General features: G+C 43.9%; 1 protein-coding gene and 1 pseudogene across 2 annotated transcripts in view; one reads left to right on the top strand and one right to left on the bottom strand.

Annotated features, from left to right (window-relative positions):
• TMEM68 (transmembrane protein 68) overlaps nucleotides 1–13127 on the top strand; it is a 50344-nt gene extending 37217 nt beyond the window's left edge. For both annotated transcript variants that reach the window (XM_085854849.1, XM_085854850.1), the window contains exons 7-8: nucleotides 1783–1922; nucleotides 12155–13127. In XM_085854849.1, the coding sequence (XP_085710975.1) occupies nucleotides 1783–1922; nucleotides 12155–12259 (245 nt within the window). In that variant the 3' untranslated portion in view covers nucleotides 12260–13127. The remainder of the gene's footprint in view (nucleotides 1–1782; nucleotides 1923–12154) is intronic.
• On the bottom strand, nucleotides 7356–11819 carry LOC147013214 (uncharacterized; annotated as a pseudogene).
• Nucleotides 13128–19848: the final 6721 nt, after the last annotated feature.

The following is a 19848-nucleotide window of genomic DNA, read 5'->3' as shown; positions in this document are numbered from 1 at the left end:
TGTTCTTGTCACCTAACCAACTCATCCACCTTGTTTTGTCATAACTCTTCCACAACTTTTTGAGATATCATGTTATATATCATTTTTGGTATGTGTCATGCTATGTATGTATCTCAATGGTAAAGAATCACTAAAAAGATTCTAGTATCCGGATCCAGATCTTCACCAAAATCTAATCAATTTGTCTTTGTCACGTACACAACCTATCCACCAAATTGCATCCGAATCTGACCATAATTTTTTTGAGATATCCTGCACACAGACAGATAGATGGGTGTGAAAACATAACGTCCGTCCACCTTAGGCAGCAGAGGTAATAGATAATGAGCAGACAAACAGCAAACAGGAGAAAACAAACAAGAGAGACGGGTTCGGTATAGAATGATTCGTGGAGAGGTTTTGGATTGGGGATGATCTGAGATGGTGGTGAACTGCTGTTTTGAAGACCTTGAGGGAGTAATGAGATTGAAGGGAAAGTGGAAGTTGGTTCCACAGGCGGGAAAAAAAAGGAATGAATGAGTGGAGGTGAGCAGTGATTCTGCCACAAGGTTCAAAGTGCACTCCCGGGTAGCGATCCGTAGGGTGTTTGGGTAGCACACCTCAGTCCACCAGGGCCTAGGAACAGCCCACATCGTCAGGAGTTTGTCCTATGGGCAGCTGCCCTTTTGGTCAGCTGAGATAATTATCCAACATTTTTGTTGTGTAGAGGCACACCCCATTCTCTCAGGTACTTTTCCAAGTATTTCCCACTTCTTGGAGAAGGTTTGTCAGCCATTTTATGTGAGCCGACAGGATGGCCTGAAGGTACGCACATTTGCTTCAGCTGGGTTTGAACAGTGAGCCACCTATAAACTGTCATCCCGGTGTTTCATAGGCAGGGTGATTCATCAATGTGTGTGCCATCCCTCGGATGGAAGGGGTATCCCATGTGCCGGCATTAGTTGGTGGACTTTATATATCTCACTGTGTCCTTTGCGAAGAGTCTGTGAGCTATCGCCGGAACCCTGAACAAATTCCAAATTCCTGCCCTAATTTACAGAGGGGCATTGCATCAGTGGCACAGCTGTGTCCTCCACCAAGGATCCTACCCCACAGCTTTGTACTGCTTACGAAAGAAGAATAAGAAGCCATTTTATGTAACAACCCTTATGTCCCACACACAATATCCTTTCGGGTACCGCGAACACCGCTGTTTCTCGGGGTCTCTGCGCATGCACGCCGAGCATTTTGGGATGGATTACGTCATTTTGAAAGTCCCATATTGGCATCTGGCCTCAACAAACATTGCAGTCATATGTAAGAATTCTTTCCAGACCAAATCAGAGGGATAAAAGCTTAAACAATACACAGGAGAACACAACACACTGCCGAACAGTCACGTGTAATAAATATGTGACACACACACACTTTTGGTTTCATTTCCCTCAACATCCTCTCCCACCCCCACACACACACACTCCATGATTCTTGTTGACAGTAGCCAGATATGTCTGCTTGGTTTTTGTGTTTATATTCACAATATCAATGAAGTTGGATAAGAATTTCAAACCAATATGCCACAATATCCTGACACCAACACGAAAGCTTTTCATTCGTCACTAACCCTACTCAACATTCCCAATCCATGGGGATCTCATCTATCTGGATGTCCATTGTCCATCTCATCCTCTCTGTCCCATTGGCACTAAATTGACCAATTGTACATCATTTGAGTTTTGCTTATAAAGTTTCTTTCATTGACAGGACCACCCTCTTTTTCTTTTTTTCTCTCTTTACCAACAGGATTTGTCAATTGGTTTTACGAACGAACGGGAATCATTTTCCCTTTGATTTATGGCTTTTTCCCAGTGAAACTGTGTACGTACATCGGAAAGCCAATTCCCCATGACCCCAGCCTCACTGCCAGCAAACTCGCTGCCAAGGTGAGTATCGACGAAATAACCCATTCGTACCCCACCAGAGCAGTCCATTCAAAACCACAAGGCCATCTATAGAGGTGTGGATCTAGAATGTTAGATTTAAAACTCCCTCTCACTCCGCCATGTCCTCCCACTTCCACTGCAGGTGTCCCTAATTTGCAGGTAACCCCCATTGATAGCTACTTATCCTTTTAGAAAATGTTATACCGAAGACAGGAAGCGGATCGTGACACCAAGGAGCCTTGTAACGTTACTGGCTCTTTCACACTACAAGCCATGATAAACTGTTCTGGAATCCACTTTGTTAAAATGAAATAAAATTTTGTTTGTATTTTATATGTTTGTGTTCATAAGCAATGAAGAGCGAGAGAGCAAGTAATCTATTAATGTACCTTGAGACCCATATTAGTGTTTTCATGAAACAGAATACGAGTCTATGTGACAGCTTGTGTCGGTCTGCGTTTGTGGACAAGATAAGCAATTGATTTGATCAACTAAATCTTGATAAGAACAAGTTAACCATTGTGGGAAATGTTGTGCTGCTTACGTGTAGCAATCTCTTTTGCTCTGACGAAGGGCTAATGCTTGAAAGGTCAAATGCAACTTGTTTTCCACGGTGATAAAAGTACTCTTATGAATCTTTAGCAGATAAAATCTACTGTTACTTTCATCTTTGAGCATTTACATGTTTTTTGGAGAGTGAGGGATAGGGGAGGAAGTATCGGGTGGACAAGATAGATACAGAAGCAAACTCTCAGGAAGGAAAAACTGGAAACTTGGAAAGAGGTGGACTTGGGGTGGGTTAGCAGTGGTATAAAAGATCATGGTTTTTGATGGGAGATGTTCTCTTCTTACATATGATAGCTTGGCTGCTGGGGTAGCTATCATTTCTTGGAAATGCAGCTGTGCCACTGATGCTGAGCCCCTATACCATCCATCCATCAGGGACCATACTCTGTGCAGAGTGTTGGTGCTGCCTAAGCAGTCGCCTTGGCTATTGGGCACAGCCCTGGACAGGTCACCATTCCAACACAGGATACCAGCAAGCTGGCACTCATTTTGACCAACCTCGGAAGGATGACAGGCAAGAGTCAACCCCACCTGGTATTAATTCAACAGCCGAGTGGCATTTGAACTCAGGATCCTAGGATCCGAAGCCAGCCACCTTAACCACGATCAGTGTGACCACTCCTCATTTTCATAAATGCCAAGGTGAGCCAATGAAAAAAGCCAAGAATTCACAAGGTTTCGGAAAAGCGATGATAATAGAAAACCTATAGAAAACCAAGACGCCAAGGTGAACAACGAATAGCCAAGATCTTGTGAAAAAAAGCCAACGAGTGGTCACACTGACCCCGATGCCAACACCAGGCTTTGATGAGGGATGTGAACAACTGTCTTGAAGATCTTGAGGGAAGACTGAGATTGAAGAAAATCTGCAAGTTGGTTCCACAGGCAGGGAGAAAGAGGAATGAATGAGTGGAGTTGGGCAGTGATTCTGGATTTTGGAAGTTTCACCAGAAAGAGGTTGCTGGTGGACCATGTGAGTCTTGCAGAAACCTACGGGTGATGAAGCACGAAAGGAGCAGAAGGTGCAAGACCAGAGAGGAGGCGGTAGAAGACAGAGAGACCACCGACCTGTCTGCAATATGAAAGTGAGAGGCCCATAAACTCAGCTTCATCGCAGAATTTTCCATTGATCTTCAAGGCCTTTGTTCGCATGGCGTCAAGCTGAGCAAGGTGTGACGCAAGAGCACCAGCCCAGAGGGGAGAGCAGTACTCCATCAAACTGCAGATGAAGGCCCTGTAGGTGGATAGGAGTTCAGGCGTGCCAAGAAATGACTTTGCACAACGGAGGATGCCCAGTCAGCGACTGTCTTTGGAGGCCAACTTTGAAATGTGGTTTGCCCAAGAAAGATAATGGCTGATAGTGAGATCCAAAAGTTTGACTGACTGAACTTCAAGAAGATTATTTAGAAAATAGATGTGAGGGTTTGTCGTATAGTCCAGAGAGAGAGAGAGAGAGAGAGAGAGAGAGAGAGAGAGAGAGAGAGAGAGAGAGAGAGAGAGAGAGAGAGAGAGAGAGAGAGAGAGAGAGAGAGAGAGAGAGAGAGAGAGAGAGAGAGAGAGAGAGAGAGAGAGAGAGAGAGAGAGAGAGAGAGAGAGAGAGAGAGAGAGAGAGAGAGAGAGAGAGAGAGAGAGAGAGAGAGAGAGAGAGAGAGAGAGAGAGAGAGAGAGAGAGAGAGAGAGAGAGAGAGAGAGAGAGAGAGAGAGAGAGAGAGAGAGAGAGAGAGAGAGAGAGAGAGAGAGAGAGAGAGAGAGAGAGGTTTCAGGATTGAAAGGCATATAGACAAGAGGACTGGGCCGAGAACACTCCCTTGGGGCACTCCAGTCTTGACACAGAGAGGAGATGGGAGGATTCCATTGCGAGTTATGCATTAGCTACAAGAGTAGGGAAAATGAGTAAGTCATGTGTGGAGTTTGCATCGGATGCCATAGGCAGAGAGTTTGGAGAGCAAGGTGGGATGCCAGATTGTATCAGAAGCTCAATATATATCGAGAGACAGCCCTGATCTCATGTGACATTGAAAACCTCCATCTATTGTTGGGAGAGTAGAAGCAGCATGTCCAACGTAGACTGACCAGGTCTTAATCCGAATTGATGATCTGAGATGAGGTTGTTGAGAAAAGGAAAGATTTTGTATCAACTGTGATGATGGATTCCATGACATTGCTGATGATTGGAAGTAAACTGAAAGGTTAGTAGTGAAGGAGATCGGTTTTTCCATAGTGTTTGTTATGTGGTAATGCTGGCTGACTTCTAAGGAGATGGAAAATGACTGAGGGCAAATGACAGTGTGAAAGGGCAGAGAGAGAATGTGCATGAGCAGCAGAGCAGGTTTGTTAAGACATGTGAGCTGTTGCCATCTGGTGCAGTGCCAGAATCAGAGTTGAGGGTTGCCAGGAACTTTTACACCTTAACAGATGCAAAAGACTGAGGGCCAAATTTATGAAAGGCGCTTAGCAAGCATCTTGCTAACACATGCCAAACCCTTAAACAGTGACAAAAACATCGTTATATGCGCACAGCTAATCACCTGTCTAGATAGCAATTTATGAAGGGAGATAAACAACCGATTAGTTGTGCACGCCAAAGTTATGATTCAATGGCTTTTAAACATTTATTTTGTTCAGCATGCCATACAAGAGGTTACCTAACCAATTCGCCAAAATGACTCCGCATGGATTTTTAGTTTGTGCTTTCTCAGGAGATGGCAACATGTCAGGAAAGAAAAGAGGGGACAGTTTTTCATGAAAGCAACGAATGGGTTTAATCAAAGTAATCAAGGTTCACCAAGGAACGATCCAAGACAGGAGAAGTGACAAGGGCACAAATAAGGAAAAAACAGCTCGCATGGGAAGATATTTCTAAAAGGATGGCAGACCATTTCCCAGAATGGACAAAATTCTCTGCCAGAGACCTCCGAGAACTCTGGAGGTGGATGAAGATGAAGGCCAAGGCACTGGCTCGCTTGAAGAAACTCGACATGGCGAAAACAGGAGGTGGGGAGGCTGCAATCAGTGAACGAGGAGAATGAATTGTTGCGATATTAACAATCGTAGCTGGAGACTTGGATCAAGTACATAATGACGTCAATGATGATGCTCCGGTAGCAGCTGACATTCTGTAATAAACTAACGATATTCGTCTGATTCCATCGACCAGCACAGCTAATTTACGTACTTCTAACACATCCATATTCATTGTTCCATGTAAACTACCAATTATAAGCCATGCAATGCTTGCTTCAAGGCCTTAATCACACTGCTAAGCATGCCTTCGCTGATGCGTCAACGTTTATTTGCTATCTAAACACTTATAATTATGTTTTTATAGTGCATTTGATGATCGTTCTTCGGCAATTGGCGATTAACTTTGAAAGGGCCGTCATCACATGATTAGCGATTCTACACATGTCTAACTCTTAAACACCTTTTCTAAATTCGGCCCTCAAGAGTCCAGGAGCAGTTGGGTGTGACTGGGAAGGGTAGGGACAGATAGCATGGGGTTAAGTACACAGGATTTGGAAGAAAACTCAGAATTGAGGCATTTGGCTTCCTCACGAGCGGAGTTATAAATATATATATATATATATATATATATATATATATATATATATATATATATATATATATATATGTATATATATACATATGTATGTATAAAAACATGTTGAGTGTGACAGGCACTCCCCCGATCTCTATTGGACACAGTCCTACACCAAAACGTCACCTCCAACCCAGAGGCCTCGGCTCAGTGACTGTCAAACAGACGAAGATTACATGGTCAACATCAGTTGAACATCAAACAGAGCCGCCTATCCGGATTTTTGGCTTATTTGCCCTCATCAGGGCGGCATTCCGAGAAATATCAAACCAGTTTGTGTGTGTATGTATGTCTGTATGTATGTATGTCTGTATGAAAACTGTATGTGTGTGTGTGTGTGTGTGTATATATATATATATATATATATATATATATATATATATATATATATATATATATATATATATATATATATATATATATATGCCACGCTCAGGACTCCCACACACAGCAGGCTCCACACATTCCAAGGCTGTGTTCATATTCCACACAATCAACCTTGCCTGCATACTGACCAACTGCCTTGCACTCCAGGGTTACATTCTCGACCGCCGGGTGAGTACCCACACACACTTCGGCCTTGGCGGCACACACTGGTGCTGTAGTCTGGAGTGTGGACTCACAGCATTCATTCACAGGCACTCCACACACGCATTCAGGGGTCACGCATACGTGCACCCCATTGGACAGAGTCTCTTCATTAACATAAAATTCAATTCCTACCTTAAACTCATCATCCGTACCATGTATGCATGTGCCCTCGTACCTGCTTCGTTCCAGAGTCACCTCGGTCCAGTCGCTTCTCTCCAGCAGGTTACTCATCATCGATTCACCACACTCCTCTGGGGCTGTCAGCTCCACATGGTGGACCTGCTCAAAATGTATTTCATTCGTCAACAACCCCGTATGCTCCCTCAATGTCTCCATCACCAGGGTTTGCTCTAATTGTGGTGTCATCCGACGAGTGATGTCAATCAAGTCCCGCACCACTAACATTACTCCCTGTGGTGATGTCACACATCCCACATTATTGTGCTGTTCTACTTCCTGGCTCCATTTTCCTTTCCATTTGAGTCGTTCTTCTTCCTCTCTGAGTCTTTTTAGTTGTTCGTTATCTTTCCGGAGTTTTCCCTCTCCGCGTACTCCAACCTTGATCTCTCCTTTAGTTGGTCAGTTTCAAATTCATGTTCTTTTTGTTTCCCATCCCACTGTCTCTCTTGTTCTTCCTTCTCCAATCTCGTTGTTTCCTTCAATTGGCTGATTTCCCTTTCCTGCGTCATTCCTTTTTCTTTCTTATCCCACCGTCTCTCTTGTTCTTCATTCTACAATCTCGTCATCTCTCTCAATTGGTTGATTTCCCTTTCCTGCTTCATTCGTTGTTCTTCCAAAATCTCCACGTATTCCAACCTTGTTCTCTCCTTTAGTTGGTCAATTTCAAATTCATGTTCTTTTTGTTTCTTATCCCACCGTCTCTCTTGTTCTTCCTTCTCCAATCTCATCGTTTCCCTCAATTGGTTGATCTCCCTTTCCTGCTTCATTCCTTTTTCTTTCGCTGTTCTTTCTTCCATCTCATTCTTTAATCTTAACATCCACAGCTCGTTTTGTAATTCCCTCTCTCTACTTTCGTGTTTTTGTAACTCAGAAGTTTTTTCCCCTAATTTCTTGCTCATCTCCACATACTCCAACCTTGCTCTCTCCTTTAGTTGGTCAATTTCCAATTCATGTTCTTCTTGTTCCCTCTTCACTTTTTCCCATAATTTCTCTCTCATCTTCTCATCTCTTTTGTATGCTTCCTCCCTCCTTTTGTCCATTCTCTTACCGTATCCTTCGCTATATTCTAGTTGAAGTGCTAGTTCGTTTCCCCTGCACTCCGATTTCCTCAACTGTCCTGACTTTTCCCACAATTCTTCCTGTAGTTCCTTGAACTGTCTTGACTTTTCCAACAATTTTTTGTTCCTTTGCCCCAGATATTTCTCTCCTCTTTTTATTTTCTGTTCTAGGCTTTCTCTTATCTGATTGCCTGATCTTACCTCTTCCTTCAGTTGTTTCAATTCCAAATAGTGTTTTCGTTTTTCCTTTTCCAGCTATATTTTCCATTCTTCCTCCAAGCTCTTCCTATCCTGGGAGATACCAATCTGCTCTTCCTCTATTCCTCTGTTCAGTTCGCTCCTCTCTAGTTCCGACACCCTTCGGGTTAACCACTCTACTTTAATCCTTTCTCCATGTAGTCCCTCGACTGTGTTGGCCAAGTCGTTTTCCAGCCACCGAATTTGTTCCTGTGCATCGGCCAATCGCTGCGACTCCCTGTGCACATAATCTTCCTGACCCTCGTCTGTCTGCCGTAGTGCCTCGTCCAATTTAATTTGCAATTCCTCTATATAATTTCCATCACCCCTCCTCTGCTCCAGGGTATCCTCCAATTGTGCATGAAGCTTGTCAATATACGCGTCGTCGTCCTGCTTCGCCTGCCATGACCACGTGGCCTGAACAGATGGGCGGAAGCATTTTCTTCGTGCCGTGCAGCGCGTTACGCTATTATTAGCCCACTCCCGCTTCCTGTTGCGCCAAGGTGGAGCCACGCCGCCATTTTTCTTTATAATTTCGACGTTTTACATCCAATCCGCTCAAAATAAAATCAAGCAAATTTGGACCGTTTTTTTTTTTCCTCGCCTCTCGTAACCAATGCTCGAGGTGCAAACGACATCAGATATTGTTGAATTGGTGTCCTGCAAATTTATTGAGGTGGAGGGATTCTCATCCCAATCCTGACTACCAGATGTTTCGGATCCGGCGGTGGGGAGTGCTTCGGATGAGTGGGGGGATTCGAATGCCACCCAAGTCGGCTCCGATCCGTAACCAGTTTTTTTTTCTAACGAATCAGGCGGATTTATTCCTGGCGGACAGGATACATCGGGGTCTACATGACACAAGCAAATCATTCACGACAATGTTATAATTAATCCATAACCCGTTCTTAACTCGGGAGCTATGGATTATGGGTTTTGAAGGGAACTCTAACAAGATAAACCTTAAACGACATGCAGACAAGATATGGACAGCATGCAGACAAGACACAGAGTACTTGGTGATGTTTCATGGACGAGAGGAGAGTGTCAAAAGCACGAATGTGGCTCGTGACAAGCCGATGTCCACGGAGTCGAGCCCCAAGCTCGAGCACGCCGCATGGCAAGATGGTGGCGTCGTACTCTTTCTTCTCAAGGCACCGCTGGCGCACGCCCTCCTCAGTGCGTTCTGACCCTGCACAATGTCGACGGCACAAGACCGTCAGATCGATGGTGGGTCTCAGCTGGTTTCTCACAAGGTCCAGCTTTTCTTTCTCGGCCGATGGCAGACTCGACCCTCAGGTTCAGCTTCTGCCAATCGCAGACTCGGCGCACTCAGGTTCAGTTTCTCTCGATGCAGATTGCAGCCTACCACTAGTCGTTTCTATACAGCAGAATCCTCACTCGACCTCAGGTTCAGTTACTCCCTCGGCAGATTCGACCCTCAGGTTCAATTCCTCCTACTGCCGATCGCACACTCGACCTCAGGCAGATCCTCTCCCAGCCGATGACAGACAGACCTCATTCAGTCCCTTCCTTGCCTTTATTTCGGCTCGCTCTTTCCGAAAAACCAATCACAAAAACCCTCATGCAGTTTTTCCTACTGCCGATGGCAGACTTGACCTCAGCACTCTCATCGCAGATCCACACTGCCTTTCCTTCGTTCGCTCGCCTCCAAGCCCACTGGCTCCTCCCCTTAGTTTCGCTTTCTTCTCTAGGCCACTCCCTCTCAACCGACTGGGCGGGGCCTCATCCAGAGAGGGGAAGGAAGGAAGAAGAAGCTCTCGGTACACCACCACCGCACAAACAATAAACAGCCTCTTACACCACCCGACACACATGTAACGTCCATTTTACCGAACAGCCTGGCTAAACATGCATTTAATGGGGGATCTGGGTTAATCCTATATTTAATAGCATACTAAGGGCCATTTCCGCAACAATATATATGTATATATATATATATATACATGTGTGTGTACATATGTATATGTATACATATATATATATATATATATATATATATATATATATATATATACATGTGTGTGTACATATGTATACATATATATATATATATATATATATATACATATACATGTGTGTGTACATATGTATATGTATACACATATATATATATATATATATATATATATATATATATATATATATATATATATATATATATATATATATATCATCATCATCTTCACCTCGAGCTCCCATTGGCCGGAGCAGAGTTCGTCAATGATTGGTGTTTGCAACTGCATTCTGGAGAGAGGGGGGGATGGGTTTCCCCAAAGGTCCATTCACCATTTGTTACCGTACTTCTCTTGATCTTTCCATGCTGAAAGAGACACAGAGATCATACAAATTCCTTTTGACGACATAATATTTGATCGGTGGTAAGGATGAAGGTTGCTTCCAACATATGTAAATGAAACGAGCTCCGACCTCCGCTAAATATCCTGAACATATCTGCATTGTACTGGTCTGCACAGATAGGGTTGGTAACCAGGTGCTGTGGAATGGTAGATGAAGCAGATACAGTGGCCGGTGGTTGCTGGATATTTATACATGCTCGCTCTGGTTGTGTTCTCACCCTCACAATCTTTCTGTATGTATGGAAGAAAGTGATACTGTCGGTGTGGGAGGAGGGTTGTTGGACCAAGTGTTTTCGCAGTGAGACAGGTTTGCAATATAATTATTGTGAAGAAGAAGAAGAATAGGAATGGGTCATATTGAATAAGATCACCACGTGGAGTGTTCCTGATGGAAAAATAAGTAAAGTCGCATTTTAACATGTATTTAAAAGCTTTTAAAGGAAGAAGAATTTCATTCAATGAACATTCAGTTTGGAGATATTGGGAAAAGGAAGGGACAAAGAAGGAAGTACAAGAAAAACAGGTAGATATGGACTTTCACTGAACTGGTGACTCACTGGTGTTTTGGAGTGAAAAAAATGAAGGTTTTTTTGTTTGTTTGTTGTTATTTTAATTTTTTGGAGTGAGAAGTGGAATAGAATAAAGTTGAGGAGGTTGAAATGACAATACTTGGGAGAAAATAAGCAGAACGAGGCATGCGCGTCAGAGTAGAGATAGAATTTACATGCCAGCGAGCCGAGGACGAGGCCTGAGCCTCATGGACTCAAGTTGGACAACAGCACAACATGATATGGTTTAACACGAAAAATTGAACAAAAACACAAACAGCAACATAGGGACGAAAATGTAACAGAAAGACACAACAGATTAGTCTGGTCCAGACAACCTAGCTTTGATGAAGTGGAAGGAGCAACTGTCGATCTAACATCCATGTGCAGCAGACCCCGAACCAGAAGCATTCCTTTGTATTGTATGCATATATTAGGTCAGAGAAATAATATGCTCATGATAACTCACCTCCTATTCATTGAAAACACCTTGGGATCTTTAAAGTCCACTAATTAATGCCGGCAGAAAGGACGCCCAGATCAACATCCTTCCGAGGGACGGAGCACATCGAGATGCAACGCCTGGCCTGTGAAGTTTTTGCCCAACTAACATTGTATGCCAGAGGTTGCTGGGCACATTAATTTCAAACAATTTATAATCAGGTCAGGATTTGAACGCAGTCGAAACAGCTCGAAGGTAAATGCGCCACTTCTTCATCATCCTGTCTTACTGCCATATTCATTTGGAACAGGAACTAAAGTCATGATTAGTGATGTCATTGATGTCGCTTGAATCAAAATCTATAATGACTGGATATTCCTTTCTTTCTTATTACTGTGTGATCATCTCGCTGCTAACCGTGCACGATTCTACTTTCTGGTGATAAAAACCAAGTTTAATTATGAACAGCCAAAAGGTTCTGCAATCCCTTGCAGCTTTGTTATTTGTTTTTGTCACAGCCTCGTGGACAGTAAATCATTGAACCTTTGCAGCTATTACTCACAGGTTACATAAAGTTCAATTATTTATCATCAATATCCAAATAACTGCAGCAGACATTTTTTTTTTCAGACTAAACAAGCTATGGAAAGCCTGATCAATGAGCACCAGACCTTGCCAGGAAACCTTCTTGTTGCCTTGGCGGAACGCTTTCAGGGAAGGCCAAAGAGACATTGAGATGTCCACACTTTACGACTGCTTCGCTGTCCAAACAAAACGATTGCCATAACTGAACCCTTCAAGAAGCAGACTAACAAGCGTGAGAGTTTTGTTTATTTGGACGATTAAGTAATTGAAGCGAATCTTTTTGCAGCACAGAGCCATTTTTATATGATGATTCCCCTTGATTATGGGAGAAAATTTTAAAGTCTGTAAGCATTATTATACCGTACGATTTCAAAAGTCATCCTTGATGTCATCCTTGTTTTGTAGATTTGAGCATTGTGTGACTTGCGCTGTAGATCAGCTTGGAAGTTAAAACCGGAGCCATTTAATCGACCTCACGTGAAAAGCCTACTTTATTCTCATTACACCTGCACTGACCAAATGTAATGTTTCCCTCTGTCTGTGTAATTTCCCTTGGATGCCACTGCCCTCACTGCCTCTACCCCCACTGACCGACCCCATGGCGCTCTGCTCAAGGTGCTTCGATGTGATGCTCAGTGTGTGATGGAAGATGCACCAGCTGTTGAACACTTTTTGCTAAACCTTTATAAAACCTGTGTTGACACCTCGTTGAACATGGATTTGAAATATTGTTAAATATCTCACTTTTCTTTGTGTGTTCTCCTGTTGACACAATCAAAACGTGTATTTGTGTAAAACAGCTTATTATATTCCCTCCCCTTTTCTCCCTCAAAAAGTACGTGGCATGTCTCCAGGGTGGCCTGAAAGCTGTTTTGCCCCCTGCTAAATTTCTCACACCCCTCGACTCTCCCCCGCCGTGGTCTGCGGCAACACTGACTCAGGAGAATGATGAAGCACATACAGATACAATGACTGATTAATATTGTATGTACTGCACAATAAAACCCGTATATTAAAAGAGTTTCAGAATGAATGCTTTACTAGGGAGGGGTAAAGTGACTTTCAGGCCACCCTGGAGATAAGAATACATCTGAAGTGGTCCATTTAATGACAAAGTTCAAGAAAAAAGTTTGTGCGACCTGTTTCTATCCTTGCATGTGTTCGACTGTGTGATACGGTTTTTTATCCTGGAATTGGACGTCAGATATCTGAGGACTAGGCCTGAGTTAAATGGAAACACAAATTGGACAATTCAGCACAACAAGGTATGGTTTAACACGGAAATTAGATAAAAACACAAAGAACAATACAGGGACGAAAATGTAACAAAGACACGACGGATCTTGTCCAGAAAACTTACCTTTGATGAGTTGGAAGGTGCAACTGCCGATCGAAGACCCCCGAACCAGTCTCCATGCAGCAGACCATGAAGCAGAAGCATTTGGTTGTATTTTATGCATATATTAGGTCAGGGCAAGAATTTGTAATTTGTTCAGGGTGCCAGTGCTAACTCACCTCCTGTGAGTTATCACTGGCACCCTGAACAAGGAATGAGTCAGTTGGCAGTGCAGGTAAAGAAAAGTCGTGAAAATGTCGGGAAATAAGTCAGTGGAGAGTAAATCAATCTGGGAACAAGGATAAGAGAGGAAGATTCTAAACGATGTGATAAATGTGTGATGTGGGGACTATTGTGGATAATGGGGACAGTGGAGTGTTTGGTGTTGGAAGTGTGGAGAAATCACACACCTGAGGATTGTTATTTTTTTTTGTATACAATGTCGAGGCTCGTATAAGAGCAAACACAGAACGTACAACAAGGTGAGCATGAGACAAAAGGGGTGCGAGAAGGAAGGACAAAACAGTGGGGAATAGAGACATAAGATCTGTGGAAAGGTGAGGGATGGGGTGGGGTACACAGGGTAAACAAGTTGGACACCACAGAGACTTCCAGGTCCTTACATGACAAGGACTTTCAGGAAGGAAAGCAGGGAATTTGAAGGAGGTTGGTTTAGGGTGGACTAACGGGGGTAGAAAAAATCGTGGTCTTGATGGGGTATGATAAGAGATGGTGGTGAACAGCTGTTTTGAAGACTTGTAGGGAAGAGTGGGATTGAAAAGAGTGTGGAGTTTGTTCCAAAGGTGGGAAAAAAAGCATTGAAAGAGTGAAGATGAGCAGTAATTCTTGATTTTGGTAGTTTTACCAGTAGGGGTTTGCTGGCGGGCTATGAGAACCCTGCGGAAATATAGGGGGGGGGACATATTGCCGACAGAACAGGAGGGGTGGGGGGGCAGAGAAGAGACGGTAGAAGACAGAAAGACCACCGACCTTCCTCTGGTGAGAGAGTGAGAGACCCAAAGACTCAGTTTCATCGCTGGGGATACTAATGATCCTAAACGCCTCGGTGTCCACAGTGCGAAGCCGAGAAAGGTGAGAGGCAGGAGCACCAGCCCAGGGGAGAGCAGTACTCCATCAGGCTGTGGACTAAAGCTTTGTACGTGGAAGGATGAAGGAATGGATAACTACCTTGCAGGAAGGAATGGAATGGGAACAATTTATAGATAAAAGTTTGTTACGTTTGTGGATGGGGTTTGCAAAGGAGGTTGGCAGTGGTGAGTATGGATCAAGTGCACAAAGTGGTGAGGGCAGGGCAACTGCAGGCAGAGGTGGACAGGAGATAGGTAGGAATGAGATTCTTCATTCATATGCAGCAGAAGGCTGTGTGGTCGCATCATTGGCTGAGGGCACAGTTGTGCCACTGATGCATTTCCCTCTCTATGTTTAGTGAAGGAATTTGGAATTTGTTGAGGTTGCTGGCGATAGCTCACCTACTCTTCGCAAAGGACACCATGGGATCATTAACATCCACCAAAGAACGCTGGCAGACAGGATGCCCGTTTATCATCTATCTGAAAGACGGCACACACATTGATGAATCGCCCTGCCTATGAAACACCGGGATGACAGTTTATAGCTAGGCCAGGATTTGAATCCAGGCTAAACAACTTAGAGGCAAGTGTGCGTACCCCAAGGCCATCTTGTCAGCCCCTGGAATGAGATGAAGAAAGGTGATTTTTGTTGTTGATTCATGTCGATTTTTTATTCTGAAGGAAGGATGTACACAGAATGGTGCGTTTTGAAGGAGCACGAGCAATGGATATTATAGGAAGGCGAATTGACAGTGTCATGCCATGGCAGGAAGACTTTTTGGTGATCTGTAAAAGAGGAAACATGTTCAGGATATTGAATAGCAGACTAAAAGCAAAGGTTTGTGATGTAATGTTTTTTCCAGAATTCTTTTGAGAAGAGGAAAGGGAATATAATTCATGGGCAGAGCATTAGAAGTTTTTTTTTCTTCTAAAGTTCATGGAAGAGTTGGCATACACCTATTACACATGTATGCAGATAGAGACAGCAGACAACACAGGACTTGACATCAGACAAACGCAGCCGTTGACTTTGGTGGAAGTTACTTCCCATAAAACACGGGGTGCTGGGGGACATCTGTGGGGGCGTTTTGTTTTCCGCAGTCAACAGAGCACTTTTTAACAGAAACCAGCCACTGGCGCAGGCAAGGTAGACTGAATCAGTGCTGGTCCCAAACCCGGATAAATGTGGAGGGCTAGCGGCAGGAAAGGCGTCCGACTGTAAAATCACCCGCCAAGTCCAAATGATGTTTGATATGAATGGAAATAACACCCATGCTAGGTCGTACCCTGCAAGCGAGGAGCATGGTCCCTGCCTCAACCCTGTGAGAAATGAGCATGGGCTGCCATCCAGTGGACGGAGAATGCCAGAGAAGAAAGTTTGAAGGAGAGGGGGAAAAGGTGACCAAACTTAAAATATCAAGTCTAAATGTTGGTAGCTTGACAGGAAGAAGTGGTGAAGTAACCGACCTGATGGTGAGAAAAACAATACAAATTATGTCTTGAGGAAACAAAGCAAGATAAATTGGTAATGGATATAAATGTTATTACTATGAGCAGGATGGGAGAATAAATGGTGTTGGAGTTGTACTTGTGAAGAAATGAAGAACAAGGTGCTGGCAGTGGATATGATTAGTGATAGAATCATTAAAGTGAAGCCACAAATCGGGGGTAAAATGTGAAACATAGTCAGTTGTTATGCAGAGTGGGATATGAGGATGTCCTTGGTAGACACAGTCTTGGAAAGGTACATGATGAAGTAGCCAAGATCTTGGAGTTCACCATCTCATACCAACTGGTATTACTTAACAATTGGTATCAAAAACATAGGAACCACCTTATAACTTACAACAATGGTGGTAGAGAAACACAGTTGGACTACATCATGGACAGGAAGGAATACGTGAAGGAAGCAAAGAATTGCGAAGTTTTCCCAAGTAAGGAACTGACCACCCAACACAGAGTGCTGATGGCAGAGCTGATGGAAAAGAATATCAAACAGCATAAGACAAGAGTGAGACAGAACATCACGTGGTGGAAGCTCAAGGATCCGGAAGTGAAGGAGAAATTTAGAGAGCAGTTAGAAACACAGCGAAGAGAAACAGAAGTTATGACAGACACCGAAGAAGATTGGTGGAACTTGACGTCAGATAGGATTAGGAAAAGTGGTGAAGTGTGTGAAAGATCATCAGCGAGGAGGAAGGCTGGAAAAGTACCTTGGTGGTGGAAGTCTTACTCCCCTCCTCCCCCTCTTAATATTCCTGTCAGCGAAGCGACGGGTTGTGTTTACTCGTCTATAACAATAAATGTTAGTATGTGTTCATAAGTCAGTCAGTCAGTCAATCAGTCAATCTCCTCCATAACGCCAAAACCATGAAACATAGTGGGCCCAAATGTTGTTGATGATTGGGAGAAGGCTGATTGGTCTGTTGTTGCAAGGATCTGTTTTTGCACCTTTTTTATGCAGAGCGGTAATGTTTGCTGATTTCCAAGCAGATGGCAGATGACCTTGAGCAAATGAGAGGGTGAATAGAACAGAGAGAGGGTGAGCAAGAGCAGAGGAGCAGGTTTTTAGGACACGTGGGCTGATACCTTCTGGACCGGTTGCAGAATCAGAGTCGAGGTTTGACAGCAAACTCTCCACCTTGTTCGGAGAAAAGGACACAGAGTCCAGGGACAGCTGGGTGCGACTGGATAAGGTAGGTATAGAAAGTGATGGGTTTGGGCCACAATATTTAAAAGCAAACACAGAGTTTTGGCATTCGGCCTTTTTACGTGCAGTGTCATCTGTGCGACCATTTGAGGTAAGGGAGGGGATGGAGGGGGAACATACACCAGAACCAGACTTAACTAGACACCACCAGTATTTGGAAGAGGGAGACAGATATGAGAGTTTAGACTTGAGATTGGGAAGATGTTGTTTCCTGGCTCTCCTCAGGGTAGACACACACTCGCTCCAAGCTTTGTGAAAGCAACTGAGATTGCCTTTCGTTGGATTTGCCTTCCATGAGGCAAAGTCAAGATGTTTCATGACAACTGCCGCATCACTATTTCATTCCCTTCCCTCCCCTCACTCTATCTTCCTCCCAAACCCCTGACATCACCATACAACTGTTGGGAGGTGGAGGAGAGGCAAGGGTGTCAAAGAATGTGCAAATTGGACAAATGTAAAAGCATTTGGATATTTTTTTAAGGCAGTCGGAACTGCTGCTGGGATCAATTCTGCAATTTCTCTCAAGGAAATGTTGCTGTTTGGGTGCGTTTTATCACCTCAGTAATGCCCTGGTAACCTGCCTACCCTCCCCTTCCACTGCCTTCCCATGCTGCCATCCCTTCCCCTCATGCTGCCTTCCCATTCCTTCCCTTCATGCTGCCTTCCTTTTCCCTCATGCTGCCTTCCCCTCCCCTCATGCTGCCTTCCCTTCCCTTCTTGCTGCCTTCCCTTCCCTCTCCACATGCTGCCGTCCCTTCCCCTCCCCTCATGCTCTCCTCCTCCCAAACCCCCTCCACCACTGTACAACTCACCGGAGGTCACAGAGACAAATGGGTGTCAAAAAATGTGCAAATTGGACAAATAAATGCTGTTATTTTTGTTAGCAGTGAAAACTGCTTCTCAGATAAATTCCGCAATTTGTCTCAGGTTCCGAGATTCTCGAGCTTCTCGTATGTGTGGAAATGAAATAAAGGCACGAACACTGGCACAGCTTTTTTAGGCAATTGGAGGAAAATGCCTTCCCTTCCCTTCCCTTCCCTCACACTTACCTCCTCCCAAAGCCCATCCACCTCCATGGGCATCTCTGGGCAGTGTCCGGGCATTGTTTAGTATGACCCGTTTGAACATGTGCTATTTTAATGTACCCAATTTCGTTCAACCTTGCACTAATGCCGGCATAAGGGGACCATTCCTTCCCTCCCCCCCCCATACTTTTTCCCAAGTCCCCTTGTCAAACGCATTTCCAGAACACCCCTTCCTGTTCCCACTACCCTCCTCTCTCCCCTATTCTCCTTGCTCCTTTCCCCCTCGCGGAGTGTATAGTGACAGGTGGTGAGGCCTCACTCTCTTCCCTTTCCTCGTTCTTCCCTCCCCCCTTACTTACTACCCTTTCCTCACTTTCCGACCCCTTACTCGCTCCCCCACCCCTCCCACCTCCACATCTTAATATTCCTGTCAGAAAAGCGATGGGTTGTATTTGCTAGTCAAGACCAACTAATTGCAATGTGTGTGTCTATGTGCGTCTCCTCCATAACTCAAAAACCATAAAACCTAACAGCCTGAAACTTTGCATGCATACAAAGAAAACTCCAAGGAAGTGTACAAGTCAAAATTGGGTGTTTGGGTTAATTAAAACACTCCTTTTGAAGATAATTAATGGCATTATATAATTATATCCTTTATCAGGTGCATCAGAGGACACCTCACTCATTGGGGTCTTAAGGCGTCTCCTGGGTAACCTCGCTAGGGTCTGAAGCTGCCATGTTTTTTGGCCTGCTCAACCATGCCTTGACTTGGAACAGGCTGCAACAATTTCTTAACGATAGGTTTTTTTTCACTTTCCTTACTCATATTATCGAATACCTGTTCATCATAGTCATGAATTGTTGAATATATCGCTTTTGTAAGTGCTATAGTTCTCAAATTAGGAGCTTGGAGCGATTTCACCCATTATATGATTTTCCACGATCTACTCTCACGGACGAATTAAAGTGTATAATCGAAATAATATGGAATAGGCAAACCGAGAAGTGAACGTAGAATTCTTCTTACATTCACTTCTTAAATGTATCAAATTAAACCGTCTTTTTGCTATGAAAAAATAAATATTACCTCAACATTACCCTCACAACAACAACTACACCGCCGAGAACAGGATCTCATCTGAAAAAAAAATCCTCAACATTACCTTCACAACGACAACTACACCGCCAAGAACAGGATCTCATCTAAAAAAATTAATATTACCTCAACATTATAGCGAAGGCAGTGAGCTTCATACTTAACGCGTGCACGTGAGAGAACAGGAAACAACAACAACAACAACAACAACAACAACACAATACCCCTGGCTATTTAGAATCCGTGTCGTTAGCTATGACTGTGGTGAATTGAAGGACGTGACGTGTGATCACATGTCGCACGGCTCGAGCACGGAATAGATAAAGCTAAGATTCCGCTCGGTCGGGGGGATTGTCCCAGGGGCATTGTCGTTTACGGCGGCGGCTCACTTGGTGCTCGTTGAATGGTGAGAATTGAGAGTATATTGGACTCCGTGCTTATACTGATTTCTTTTGCGGTGATTAGTTGCACGTGTATACCT

The sequence above is a fragment of the Eptatretus burgeri genome, chromosome 14 (genome assembly GCF_056783735.1).
Source record: "Eptatretus burgeri isolate ZD-2024b chromosome 14, Ebu_testis_v1, whole genome shotgun sequence".
In the NCBI taxonomy this organism is placed as follows: Eukaryota; Metazoa; Chordata; class Myxini; order Myxiniformes; family Myxinidae; genus Eptatretus; species Eptatretus burgeri.
The sequence above is the reverse complement of the archived record's forward strand: the minus strand, read 5'-3'. Positions and strand labels throughout refer to the sequence as shown.